The sequence below is a fragment of the Lethenteron reissneri genome, chromosome 48 (assembly GCF_015708825.2).
Source record: "Lethenteron reissneri isolate LAM-NWPU_2019-01 chromosome 48, ASM1570882v1, whole genome shotgun sequence".
Taxonomy (NCBI): domain Eukaryota; kingdom Metazoa; phylum Chordata; class Hyperoartia; order Petromyzontiformes; family Petromyzontidae; genus Lethenteron; species Lethenteron reissneri.
The window spans coordinates 3,626,417-3,640,884 of record NC_083826.1 but is presented as its reverse complement, the minus strand read 5'-3'; the positions used below and the strand labels follow the sequence as shown (position 1 = coordinate 3,640,884).

Sequence of the window (14,468 nt, the reverse complement as noted above, 5' to 3'; positions counted from 1 at the left end):
TCGCGAGGGTGATGGATGGCGTAGGTAACCGTTGGTTCACGGTATGGATACGGGAATGTGAAAATAAGATTAAAATCTCCTGCATTTGACGGAGGGCCTGGGCAGGACCTGGCAGCTAAGAAGGGGGTGATGGGCAACGGTCAAGAATAGCGCGACGGACCTGCAGCCGAGGAGTTGATCACGTCCGACAGGAGACAGACCTTGGAAATCGGTGTATGTGCATAGGCTAGGTGGATGATGATGTTGCAGGATGAAGGCTTTGCCTGGCCTGCATCCAGCAGTGGGATTGTTTATTGAGTCCGGGACTACATTCTAGCTGATTGCAGGGTGGGGGCGATCCCCGGGTACTGATCGGCAGCTTGGCTGATGATGATGGTGAGAATTGATGATGGTTACCGCACCGTGGTGGTTGATAAGATCGGTGAACGAAGCACATTCTGGATGCGTGCGGCAGGACATCTCTGTCAGCAGGTCATGAATACTTCAGTGGACACGCGTCACACACACACACACACAAGAACGCCGTATGCTTATAATGTGTAATTTAAAAGGTGAAAAGTGCATCTACGACGAAAAATGTGGCACATTTCCCAGTGTAAAATTTGTTGATCCATTAAGTTTGAGCTGTCTAATTACTACATTTAGTTGTTAGAATAGTTTTTTTTTTTACTGGTGAGCCGAAAAAAATTCAATTGGCACGTTCAACACTTCTACACGGGACAGTTGTCAGATGGTGGAGGGTTTTACGACATATATTTGGCCAGTTTATTACGTGGCCCAACCCAAACATCAATTAATTGATTGAGACATTGTCAGCCAAAACCCACGTGTTAAAATTACCATCTTGCTTTGTGAGACTTCTTAACGTACCCCACTAGTACTCTTTAATCACCACCTGCCGATCCCCCCTATTCCTTCCTCCCCCCCCTTCCCCCCTCTCCTCCGCTGTTCCCCGCAGGATGGAGGCGTCCTGCCTGGAGTTGGCGCTGGAGGGCGAGCGCCTGTGCAAGGCGGGCGACTTCTGGGCGGGCGTCTCGTTCTTCGAGGCGGCCGTGCAGGTGGGCACGGAGGACCTGCGCACGCTCAGCGCCATCTACAGCCAGCTGGGCAATGCCTACTTTTACCTGGGAGAGCTGGGGAAGGCGCTCGAGTACCACCGGCACGACCTCACGCTCGCACGGTACGTCTGCCGACACTCACCATAATCATTCCTTGTTACGTGATGGCAGCGATGTGTGCCCAGGGGCTCGATGCCAATCAGAGGTCGCAACCGGGTACCCGATACCCGTACCCTACCCGATACCCGGCCAACCCGTACCCGAGTACGGGTAGCCGTTTGCGACCCTGGTGCGGCCGGGTACGGGCACAGGTAGGCCGTGAGTTACTGGTGAGTAACCGTTTGTCGCTCATTTCGGGTAGGGTACGGGTAGGTAATGGGAACCCGTACCCGGCCGGGTATGTGTACCCATTTACGACCTTGGTGCGGCCGGGTACGGGTAAGGAATCAAAACCCGTTTGCGACCTCTGATGCCAATGCCAAGGTCTGCTGCTTGCCACGACAAGAGGACTTCGGCAGAGAGTTTGTGTAGTTTACGCTGCTCCTCCGTTCAAGGAGCGCAGACAACAGTGGTTTACTTTGTGGGTTGCAAGGCTACAATCGCACGACTGTGGCTGGGTCTTCGGTTTTCCATTTATGAAGGAGACATGCGCATCGACCTGTTGACGTTCCGACGCGATCGCTGGTTACGCCACTCGTGTCTTCGAGGAATGCCGAAGACAGGAGGTGCGATGTCTGGGTCTCGAATGAGGTGTTTATTTTGGACGTACGTGTTTTTCCACTCCGTTCACCAGCATTTTTTTCTGGGTCTGGGTGAGATTCTAGGATGATGTCAGTGTGACCGTGGAAAGGGGTCGGGGGGGGTGTGGTGACATTGTAGCGGCCTTGGTCAATGGATTGGTTGTTGTTCTTGGCAAGAAAACGTGTCAACTCCCTTGCAGTTTGTGCGATGTCTCTGTATATATTTGGAGGCAGAACGTTCGCCAGAAAGGGGAGCCAGGGGATTGGTGGCGGTCTCAAGTGTTCCGGTTGTGATGCGCATCGCGTTATCCAATTGTGCGTCAAGCGTTTTTTGTGTACGAGCGCCTGGAGCAATACTCTGCGACCGATAATTATGATTCCGTGCATTTGGCTTGAGCTCGTGCTTTTGATCAATGTTTGGTCACTGGGTTGATGATGGCATTAGTCGTGGAGGCTGCCATCTTCCACTCCACGCAAATAATCCGGCTCATTAACCACCTCAATGTAAAATTATATTTGTGGCTCTACATCAGCATCAGTCATACGAAGAAGTACATTTGGTATTGGCGCCATCATTCTTGTAATTGGCAAGGCGATCGTCGGGAAGGAAGGCGCCGCTGTGTTTCACAGGCTGCTGTAGTTTCACACTGGTGCGATGTTGCTGCTGTGTGTGATCTCAATCGAGTAGTTTGGAGCGTAATGTTTAAAAGTTGGAAAATTTCGGACCATGACGCCGACACACAATGGCCTACCCGTTACAAATAACGTCACGGAATCTTTTGTGAGTGGAGCAGACGCCGCGTGTTTTTCCGGTTAGTACGCACGACTGCAGTAATAACCAGGGTGGCCTGCCGGATTCGAACCGGCAACTTGTACAACAAGCGGTGAAGACCCTCCAGCTGGGCCGTGTCGTACTCACCGGTATCCTGCCCCCTCGCGTACAGTTCAAAGCGCTTCTTAAAGTGGACTGGGCCAAACATCACGTTATAACTCGCTCCTCATAAAGAGTCTTGAGAGTAACATTTTGATTAAAAGCTTTCGTGACTGCAGGAGATTCATATTCTTGGTTATTTCGGTAAAGTCACGTAGAAGGGATACAATAAAATAATGAAAATATAAAACAATAAAGTTCTCACGACGTTTCGACTACACTGTTTTTTCACACCTGATGATGATTGCTTGTGTTGCAGTTGAAACGTCGTGAGAATTTCATTGTTTTATATTTTTCTTATTTTATTGTTTCCCTTCTGCGTGAATTTACCGAAAGAACCAAGAATATATTCTTGACAGTGTTTGTGCGCCTGCCATATTGACTCTTTGCGTACAGGGAGGAAACTGGAGTGTCCGATGAACAGTTGCACGTTCGAATGTACTTGAAAATGCACAACTCTCAAAATCCTACTCCAGTTAACCTTCTTGCTCTTCCGCCTTCTAGATCCATCCTGTTGATTTTCTGACGAAAAGTTTTCAGTGTATTGTTTCCGCCGTGTGGCGAGGTTCATCCACGGCGGCCGTGTTTTAAATCCACATCTTTAGCGGCCGTTTTTTTTTTCCTTTTACACAAAATGCTCCAGCGCTGCAGCGCTCGAAGTCACCCACCGCACTTGGTGCGATGCGCAGGTTACAAACGCGGGACGGAATGCAGTGAAGCAGAGCGACGCACAAATCTCCGTACAAAAACACCCAGAGGAAGCGAAATTAACAGTACGCGGTTAATTATGCCGGGGGAAAATACGGATATTGCGCTTGCCGCTCTTCAGGCTTTTCTAAACAGGTTTTCGCGCTACCAACGTGCGTTTGTGATAATTGCGTTAATTATAAAAGCGCAACTCTGCCCCGACAGCTGCGAGCTAGCAATTTGCAAATCCCCACAGTCGATGCTTGTCTGACCCCAGCGATTAAGTTCACGACGGCTCAATTCATTCGCGCCCTGGTGAACAGAGACGGTTTTGTCAGCGCCGGGTAGATTCCGCGGGCGGCGTCGAGGAAATGCGCGTGAGCGCCGTCAATTCCGTTTCTTGTTGTCGTAACGAGAAGGCCTCCGATAACGAATGCCGCTGACAATAGCATCGCCGCCCCCCCCCGGGGCAGTTATTCCGCGACACTGCAGAGGCGTAAATGAATCTCAATTTGCATTAATGACATCCACTGATGACTATTATTATTAGATATTTCACCGAAGTGCCGGGTGCGTGCCGCGGAGCTGGCACGTCGAGACGTGCGCAGATTCGCGACCGCCAGCCCCTGGGGCTACATGCAGACCTCCTCCCCCCGTTGTCCTCCGCGGGTGGCGGTGTTAATTAATCCAATTAGGGCCTTGCGAAACACGTGCCCAAGCGCGCACACAGTAACGTTGCTGTGGGGCGCAGCGAGCAGCAGCAGACGGCTTGCCAGTGACTGCAGAGTTTGTTGTCTGTGCCGGTTGGCCGCTGCTTGGGGTTTGCAGCTCGGTCTGCTGAGTGGGTTTGTGGCGTAAAATGTATTCCGTCGTGCGTTTGTCTTGGAATGGGAAATGTCTCGCGTTTTTCTTCTCTCTGCCATAAGCTAAAAACATCCATTGTAACCGGTATTCGCCAACATCCCCAAACTGAAATATGACCTTCCAATGACTCAATTGGGATGAGATACCGCAAGATCTCGTACCCTAACTGCAAAAACTTGGCAGGGGCCCTCTTGGAAAAAAACTCACTTTCTTGAGGCTCAGTGGGGCTTTCCTGGAGGCTACGGTGAAAAACGTATCCATGACACACTCGCTATGTTGACGTACCCTATAAAGGACTGTGCGTTTGAATGTATTCCTTGTTGAATGCAGTGTTTACTGCTCGATTCATTACATTCACCGGGCGGGCCACCTGTTCACGGCACAAGACTCGTCCACTCGTGCGCGTAATCCCAATGGGACCAAGTCCAAAAATGCTCTGCTTTCTGCGACCGACGTTCCAACTGCTTCGCAGCACGCGGGCTCACCTGTATTATGGCCGTGAGACTGCGGATGAAATTCAGTTGTGAGTGGCCGATAAAGCATCTAACTCGGTTCATAAGCAGATTATCTGGCTGGGTGGCATCGTGGCGGCAAGATTGACTTACGGTTAAAAGATGAGAAGTTCGAATCGCGGTTGGGGGGTCAACTCTGTACTTAACGCTAGCACACCGGTGTGTTGGAGAGCCAAGCCACCTGAGTTCTCCAATGCACCGGTGTGCTGTACTAGTGACGAATTGGCACGTTTTGTTCACGTGACAAACATTACTAATTGGCTGTGTCGGGTGGTGGCGGGTTTAACGGCACATTCATATATTTACGCGAATAATGGGGAAGCTCGCAGCCCTGCAGCGAAAGCGCCACACGCGGTAACCACAGGCGGATGGTGCGGCGTGCAGGACGGTGGCGGACCAGGTCGGCGAGGCGAAGGCGAGCGGGAACCTGGGGAACACACTCAAGGCGCTGGGGCGATACGACGAGGCGGCCGCCTGCTGCCAGCGACAGCTCGACATCTCGCGCGAGTCCGGCGACAAGGTGAGAGGCCCGCGATGCTGCTGCTGCTGCTGCTGCTGCTACCTCGGGGGTGCCACGACTCCAAAGTCAAGTTGGTTATTTTCAGTGTCTCGCCTCGTGGGTTTTATCCGTTCGCCGGATAAACAGAAGCCGCCACCGGGAGGTTAGAGGCGTAGCCCTTCCGTGAGTACCGCGTACTCGACGGAGTGCAACACTTATAATGGTCAATACAGCAGGCTCCAGGTGAATCTGTGAGAAAGAGCTTCATGGCTCATCGGATTCCTCCAGCGTCAATAAATATTGTGATTCTGGGTGTCGCCGTTGGTCAACTCTCTGGACAATGGTGGAGTTCTTCGTTTTCCAGTATTCCTGACGATGCCCATATTATATATGGATGAAAAAAGGAACATATGTACTGTTGCATTACTGTCATTGCATGGTCATTGTAAAGGCACCGATGTAGTAAAGAAGAGAGGGGATCCTGAGTAGCCTGTAATCATGAACAGATCAGAATGTCCACCGGCAACCACCACGGGCACGAGCGACGGTCTCGCACAGCTGATGCGGGAGGCCGTCCACGCGTTTGTCTGCACAGGTGGGGGAAGCCAAGGCGCTGTATAACCTGGGGAACGTGTACCACACGCGGGGCAAGCAGGCGGACGCCGTGGGGGCCCACGAGCCCGGGGATCTCTGCGACGAGGCCAGGAACGCCCTCCTCGCCGCCGCACAGTGCTACGAGTGAGTGCGGGGGCGGAGACGGACGGCGTGTTTCACCGTACTTTTTACCATGCTCCCCCCCCCCCCCCACCCCGCCTGGTCAGCGTCTGCGTGGGCCGTGAAGGGGGCGGACGGCGTCCGGGACAGGTTTTGTGATGTCGCTTGCCGCTGACGTCACCCGTGGCTGGGTATCGAACTCGGCTTGCTGGGTTCGTAGTGCAGTGTGATTACCACTGCACCACTGCTGACCCAGGACCAGTGTGGTTATTACTCGCCACCGATGTTGGCCGCCGCCGGGAATCGAACTGAGGAAGCCAGGTTTTGCACCATCGCTCAACTCCGTTCACCATTTGCTGTGTATAATAAGCGGACAGCCTGCAGGTAAACAAGCGCCTTGTCAGCTCGTGGGGTTTCCCAGCTCTCACTGCGGTCACGCAGAGCTTAACGTAGCTGCCCCCGTATGGCGGCGATCGACAATGACACCACAACCCCTCCCCCGCTTGCAGCGTGAGTGACGGGCTTGCCTCGCGCGAACACGGCGCTCGCCGCATAAACTCTGCCGTTGCGAATGTGCCACAGCGTGTGCTTTTTAGCTAAACCCCTTGTCATTTAGCGAGCAATCTCGCGATGGCCGCTCATAAAAGGAGGCTGTTTTTCATGTCCGTGCGACTACGCAGCATCGGCCCGGTTATTGATTTTACCGCTGAAACGTTTTTGGATCGTGGCTAAACTGCTGGCGTCTGGGGTTTTGCGCTGCAGTGCCAGATTTATGACACTGGCGGTCAGCGCGAGTGCTCTTAGCCGATGAAGGCGCCCCAGTAGAGGCGCAGAGGGAGAGTGTTCGTGCGTGCGGCGTGTGCGTAGCGGAGGATCCCGCAAGGGCGGCGTGCGATTGAAACAAAAAGCAAATTGAGCAAACACGAAGAAAGTCGCATAACGTTGCCACTAAATTACGAGTAACGATTTGCCTAATGATAACGAGAGCACGGCGGACGGGAACGTTAATGGATTGTACCGTAGCGTAATTTCAAGTGGGAGAAAGTGGATGGGTGAGTGATTATCAATTGTTTACACATGCACATACTCGACATGCGTGTCTGCTGCTATGCGTGCTTGCTTGCAAGCGGCGGGGCAGGTCGTTCTGAGAGTGGAATCTGTCACCCTACGCTTGTTATTTTTTTCACACGCGTGCCCGGATAAGATTTGTGTAACTTAGCCCTGAGTCGTCACGTGCGGCCCCTTTGTCAATCCACTGCTGGATGAGGGCCCTCCCCCACACCGCGTCACTCGTCTGGGTTTATTTTGACCATACTTCACCACGCTGGTCAGTGTGGGCCGGTGAAGGTGGGCAGCCTTGATGTTGGAGTGTAGAAGTAGAGTACAACCATTTGCCAGAATATACTGCAGTGATGAAATTGACAATACTCCAGCAAGATAAGCGGGCTTGAGCCTGGTTAGTGCATGGATGGGTTACCACCATGCACAGACGGGTCAGCTCATGTAATGGAGGGGGGCTGAATGTAATAAGTATTATGCTGCATTGACGGAAGCTAAAACGGTTAATAGCATTTTCTTTAACAAATAATAGCACGTAACGATCTCAGGCTCTGGCAATCTTTGCTTAAATTCATCGTGTGAAACTTCAGCGTGGTTGTACAAAGAAACCCACCACGCCGGTCTTTAGCTCTTTCCTCGAGAGAAAGCGCAATGGGTGGTGTTGTTGACACGGAGCGTGCCGGCTCTCCGATTGTCTGTGCATGTGCACCGCTGCCAACGCAGCAGCGGCACGCATCTCGTTGTTGTTGTTCACTGCAGTACGAACCCCGCTGCCATTGAACCCCGCTGCCATTGAACTCCACTGCGGTTAAACCCCGCTGCAGTTGAACCCCACTGCGGTCGAACCCTAATTCGTGAGATGTAATGGTGCCATACGTATTCACAGTCACAGTAACGTGGATTGTTAATTGCTTTCATTGTATTCCTTGACGTGTTTGATGCCGACTAGTTACATAGATGGGGGGCTCCATACATTCACATTATGCATTACTGGAATCATGTAATTTAGATACAAACTACCATTCGCCCCGAGGTGTGTAAGTTCGATACCACATGCAATGAAATTACGTACACTATTTAAGTCTCACTTAATTTAGTTGCTGGCCATCCGGACCGGTGGCTCAGCGGTGGAGCAAGCGGCTCGTGATCGCAAGGTCTGCCACTTCCAATCCTCGTTGACTCAGCCCATCATCTCTCCAGGGTCTATAAAATAAGTCTCACATTGTGGGGAAGTCAAAAGCGGTTGTCCGATGTCAAGGCTGCATAGATACTCGCTTCCACCATAGGAATGTGGAATTTCCACCACTGACTTTGCAGGGCTGGAAACAGCAGACAAGCTCCAATGCAGGAGGTCTCCAACTTGTTTATTGACACGCTGCCCATCGCCGCTGCTGCCCATGGTCGCTGCCAATCGCCGCTGGCCATTGCCTTCGCTGCCCATCGTCGCCACTGCCCATCGCCACTGCCCTTTGCACTTGACAAGTGTTTCCCTGCGTTTGCAGCGCGAACCTGGAGATCGTGCGCGTGCTGAACGACCGCGCGGCGCTGGGCAGGGCTTTCGGCAACCTCGGCAACACCCAGTACCTCCTCGGCAACTACGACGAGGCTGTGGAATTTCACCAGGAGGTGAGACTGCGAGCCCTTCACAATCGTCCGTCTGTGTCCGTCTGCCCTGGCTGGAAGAGTTCTTTATTGACGGTCAAGTGCAGCACTTGCAATCATTATTAATTGATTTCGTCTGCAAAAAAAAGCTGCTTCTGTGTTCACCATAAATGTATCGCCTCCTTTTCCCCCTTTTTTGACTACTGCCATGTTACTTCTTGTACTGTTCCTCTGAACTTCACTCACCGATTCCACCATTGCTTTCTTTCTGTGAGGGAGCGGGTGAATTGGTGAGTGAGTGAATGAGTAAACGAGCAGGTGAGTGGGCGATTGAGTGGGTGATTGGGTGGGTGGGTGATGAAGTGGGTGAGTGATTGGGTGGGTGGGTGATGAAGTGGGTGAGTGATTGAGTGGGTGGGTGATGAAGTGGGTGAGTGAGCGTGTGAGTGGATGAGTGGGTGAGTGAGCGACTTCCTTTTTCTCCTTGCCTTGCTGCTCGCTCCCTCCCGTTCCCTCCCGCTCTTCGCGCGCGGTTCCGCGCTCTGAGACGCTTGTTACCTTACGGGCGCATTACCCACGCACGCTGCCGCCGCTGTCGTGTGGCGCGTGGAAAACGAACACGGGGGTCTCCCTTTTGCCCTCCGCAACAGAGGCTGAAAATCGCCAAGGAGTTTGGGGACAAAGCGGCGGAGAAGAGGGCCTACACCAACCTGGGGAACACGTACGTGCGCCTGGAAGACTTTCCGCAAGCCGTCGAGTACTACAAGTGAGCGGCCTTCCCTCCCGACGACGCGTACAGCACCATTGGAACCTCATTTGCCAGTAAAAAATATGATAATTGTTTTTTTACCCTTCTATCTGGCAACAAAACTGACACCTTTTTTTTTTGCGTACAGCGTCGCGGATTTGCGATGAACGTTGCAGACTGATAATGTGTGACGGGGATGTAAGGGCGTTATAATTTTATTTTCCCATTGTCAGAGTGGTGTTGAGTGATAGCATCAGGGCACTAGCATTTTATTGATATTGTTCAGAGTGATATTGTGTGATTGTGTCAGGCAGGGCATTAGACTGATAATGTGTATATCGTACCAGAGATGCAGAGGAGGAAAGTGCCATGATCAAATTATGAACCAATACAACGTTTCTTTCCTAATAATTGGTAATTGATTACAATGTAATGTGCATAATGCTAGTACCTATGCCTGAGCAATGACCCAACTTTGCTTAAATCCTGTGGTTAAATCAGGTGGTTTGATTAAGTTTTTGATATTGATGTATTTTGTGGTCTACATTGACCAAAGAAAACATTCCAATAATAGTTTATTTCTCGTCATCATCATCATCCGTGATCAGTCCACTGCTGGATGAAAGCCCCCTGATGCTCCCCCCAATATCTCATCCTATTGCCTGTTGAGAAAAGTAAGTGGGCTTGGGCAGGACATGTCGCTGGAAGGAATGACAGCCGATTGTTCAGACTCATGACAGCCTGCCAGCCGGGGAAGGGGGGGAGGGTACACACGCAGATGCTCGATCAGTTTATTGTTTAGGCTTTCGGGACCAATATCCATAATAGAGGTTTATTTTTTTAATATTCTGGCTGTCGCCTGATGATGCTGGTTGTAATCACCGGCAAAACGTCGTGATATAACCCAAAAAGAAACCCCCCGTTAAGGTGCTCGATCAATCGTCGCATCTCGAGACCCGGAGCGATGGCAGAGCGGCTTGCCGAGGCCTTCATCCAGAGCTGGATTGATTATGGCCGACGACGACGATGACGACGGCGGTGGCGCAAACGGACGTCGTTGCTCATTCACATTGCTCTATGCTGCTTGTCCTGCCGCTCGGGCAGAGGTCGCAAACGGGTTTTGATTCCTTACCCGTACCCGGCCGCATCAGGGTCGCAAACGGGTACCCGTACTCGGCCGGGTACCCGTCCCTACCCGTACCCTACCCGAAATGAGTGACAAACAGTTACTCACCAGTGACTCACGGCCGACCCGTACCCGTACCCGGCCGCACCAGGGTCGCAAACGGCTACCCGTACCCGGCTGGGTACGGGTAGTCGGGTATCGGGTAGGGTACGGGTATCGGGTACCCGATTGCGACCTCTGCGCTCGGGTCTCTGACGATTGCTCGTGGTGGTGACGGTGGCGGTGGTGGCGGTGGCAGGAAAGCGCTGCAGCTGGCGCGACAGCTGCGGGAGCGAGCGGCCGAAGCACAGGCGTGCTACAGCCTGGGCAACACCTATACGCTGCTCAGGGACTTCCCGCTCGCCATCCAGTTCTTCCTCAAGCACCTGGCCATCGCGCAGGACCTCAGCGACAGGTGCGCACACGTGCGGCGGGTGGGCAGGCATTCATTAACTCCTTTCAACTAAGGTTGACTTGTGTATTTGTAACGGAGGGAGGGGGGCGGGCGGGGGGCTCACGATAACTTGTGAGGCCCCTTGTTTTAACAGAACTCCACCGTGCAGTTGTGTTGCCGTTAGCGACTTGCCCGAGACAAAACCGGCCACATTGATCACAGCATTGTCCAAACCGTGGAGATGAAAACCAAAGCGAAAAGGATTCACAATACCAGTGCAATCATAATAATAATTGTTATTTCAACTTGTAACACGCTACCATTGTACAGTAGAGAGAGAACAACTCAGAGGTGCGAGGAGGAGCCACAGATGAGCAAGAAAGGCAGCAACATGTGAGGAGGCACTACCAACAATTGCCGAAGCTCTGCAATCCTTTTTATATAAAGGTGTTATCGGCCAATTAACGAGTGTTTTTACTATATGTTAGTGCACGCCGCCCTTCCCATGCCGATGTCTGTATTCCAATTGTGCTGTCAGCATCCTATCATGAGATGTAGTATCCACCTGCATCTCTCGCAGAGTAGTGCAACCCTTCGTGCTAGAGAACGGCCCACGGAGTCGGATACGACAGAGCTACCTCTGAGATAAGCTTCAGGCTTCCCGTGGTCCAGACAGTAGGGGGCAGCACTTTCCCTCTTGATCCGCCACTGAGAATAACGACCATTGCGTGACGGCCAAGCCAACGTGCAGATTCTCAGAGTTGGAATGTAGACAAATTAAGTGCAGAGCCAAATTTTAGGTGATGTGTTTTTTGTGCATTCAACGGCGATGGCGCTGTGACCATCGACTCGCACGTGAGCACCCGGTTTAATTACGGGCAGTTGAAGCCTCGGATTAAAACCCAGAGTATCAGAGGTGCCCACATCAGGCACTGTGACCTCCGTACCACCCCGTCAACCTCTTGCAAAAGCACTTCTTATGAGACGTCCAGCAAGACGACAGGAGGAGGAGAATGGAGGAGGCTTAGGGTTACGATATTTCACTGATAACCATAACTAAAATGACTTGAGTAGATCACGCTGCCTCCTCCCAGTTCAAAGTGAATCACTGAGGTTGATTAAAAGATGTCTTTAAGGGAGCCGGTGTCGCAGCTTGGCTCGCTGAGCGTGGCCATTAAGGTGAATGTCTGATAGTTATTATGTGCGTGGCGCGTGGACTCCACTAAACCAGAGGGGGCTCTTTTAAAAAATACGGGTCAGATCGTTTGACTCCGCGCTATTCAATGTCAGCGTTTACGTTGTGCGTAGCGCTCAGTGCAAATTTGTTTAAGCTTGAATGCATTAGCTCTGCGCCGTCTGTCCGTCCGTCTGTAACTTGGGATGGCCATGGTAACTTGCGTAAAGATGTCCCACTGTAAATAACTTGTTTGTCTAAAGTTGTGTTGCTATAAGGGAATTACCTTGTAGATAATCAGCCAAATTGATGAAAGGGTTGGGCCAGAACTTGTCGGTAAAAATCTGGCACTAAAGGGGGTTAGCATTTTCTTCGTGGTTCTTTCGGTAAAGTCACGTAGAAGGGAAGTAATAAAATAATAAAAATAAAACATAATAAAATAATTCTCACGACGTTTCGGCCACAACGCAAGCAGCCGTCCTCAGGTGAAGACCAGGTCTGTCGGGGAGACAACGTCTGAATGAAACACCACCACGCTTGGAGCGTATATTTAAGCTGGGTTGGAAGGGGGGGGAAGGGCGCCTTGACAAAATAATTTGCATATCAAGAGGAATTTAGCATATTTATGGGAAATGCAGGAATGTGATTACTACTACTTGTGAAATGCGTAGGACACCATGGGCCACGATAACTCTCATAAACAAAAACTACATTCCGAGCATGTTGGACAGCAAGACAGAATTGATGCGTTTGCATTATTTTTTTTCTTCTTCGTTTGGTCCATCGCAACGCGACGTCCAGCATTGTAGGGCGGCAGGTTGGCGCAGTGGTAGCACCCGTGTCTCACAGCGAGATGGGCCCTGAGTTTGAATCCAGACTTGGGTGCCTTTTAGTGTGCCGTTTGGCACGTTCTCCACCTGTTCTGCATGGGTTTCCTCCGGGTTTTCCGGTTTCCTCCTCCCACAGCTAAACAAATACACGCTGTAACGGGTTCATATTCTTAGTTCTTTCGGTAAAGTCACGTAGGTAAAAAATGAAATAAAAAATAATAAAAATAACATAAAAATCACGACGTTTCGGAGGCAACACAAGTCTCCGTCATCAGGTGACTTGTGTTGCCTCCGAAACGTCGTGATTTTTATTTTATTTTCTTGGTTCTTTCGGTAAAGTCACGTAGAAGAAGCAGACGGCTGCTTGCATTGTGGCCGAAACGTCGTGAGAATTATTTTATTATGTTTTATTTTTATTATTTTATTACTTCCCTTCTACGTGACTTTACCGAAAGAACTAAGAAGATGAATCCCTGCAGTCACGAAAGCTTTAAATCGAAATTTAATTTTATTTTTATTAATTTTAATATCATTTTTTACCTACGTGACTTTACCGAAAGAACTAAGAATATGAATCCTTGCAGTCACGAAAGCTTCAAATCTAGAAGCTGTAACGGGTGTTTGACAAACATCCCAATGGAGCAGGACCCTTTCTATGTAAATAATAAACGGTTAATATTGTATGTATGTGCGTTGTAAGCATGTGAAACTTATTTCACGCCATACATAACCAACCATGCTCTTGTGGTCTACAAAAACGAGGCGCGGTAATTTTGCTTGGAAATGTCAACGTTGCCGAGTAAAACGATGCCGGGCCCCTTGAAATCATCGACGCTGCCGTTTCTTCTTCTCGCCTCGAAAGGCCGACGAGTCAAAAGCAAACCGGCCCCCGGCCGCCTTTGATGTCGGTAAAGATAGCTCCGTCGAGGCCTCGCGGCAAATCAAATTGGGCGAGTGTCTGGAACTCGACGCCACTGTAATAATTTGATCTTCTCTGCGCTTGTTTGCTGGAAAAGGCAAATCGGATTTCCAGGAAATTGCTTTTTTTCATTTAATACCATTAGTTGCCGGGTCAGTTGCGCCGCGTGGAAAGTGTCTTACTCGCCAGCTCGAGCGGCTGTGCAGAGAAGTCGCAGATAGTGAAACATATGCGTAAGATGTACATGCGCAATCCACTGCTGGATGAGGGTCTACGCGGGGGTGCGGCGTTGGGTCATTTTCATCCTCGAAGCGTTTACAAAATTAAATCTGCTGCTAAATATCTTCGAGATCATTTAATCTGCCAGAAGCTCCTCTTCTCAGTTGCTGCTCACAGTCCCTCCCATGTGGGACCCAAAAGTGGTTTACATTCCTTCTGTGTGGCGGCTGATAATCTCTGGGATAACCGAGCGAGAACATCTGGGATCAAAACCTCACCATCCTCGTCCCACTCTACATCAGATTTTCATCGCGCGTGCACGTGCAATTGATCGCTCTGCTTCACAGGCCTTC

The 14,468-nt window shown here is 50.9% G+C and overlaps 1 protein-coding gene across 1 annotated transcript in view; it reads left to right on the top strand.

The window, feature by feature from the left end:
• Nucleotides 1–14,468, top strand: part of LOC133354635 (G-protein-signaling modulator 2-like) — a 48,424-nt gene that overhangs the window by 13,020 nt on the left and 20,936 nt on the right. Inside the window, 6 exon segments of the mRNA XM_061571654.1 lie at nucleotides 959–1,180; nucleotides 5,177–5,312; nucleotides 5,887–6,029; nucleotides 8,567–8,690; nucleotides 9,317–9,432; nucleotides 10,839–10,994. Of these exon segments, the coding sequence (XP_061427638.1) occupies nucleotides 959–1,180; nucleotides 5,177–5,312; nucleotides 5,887–6,029; nucleotides 8,567–8,690; nucleotides 9,317–9,432; nucleotides 10,839–10,994 (897 nt within the window).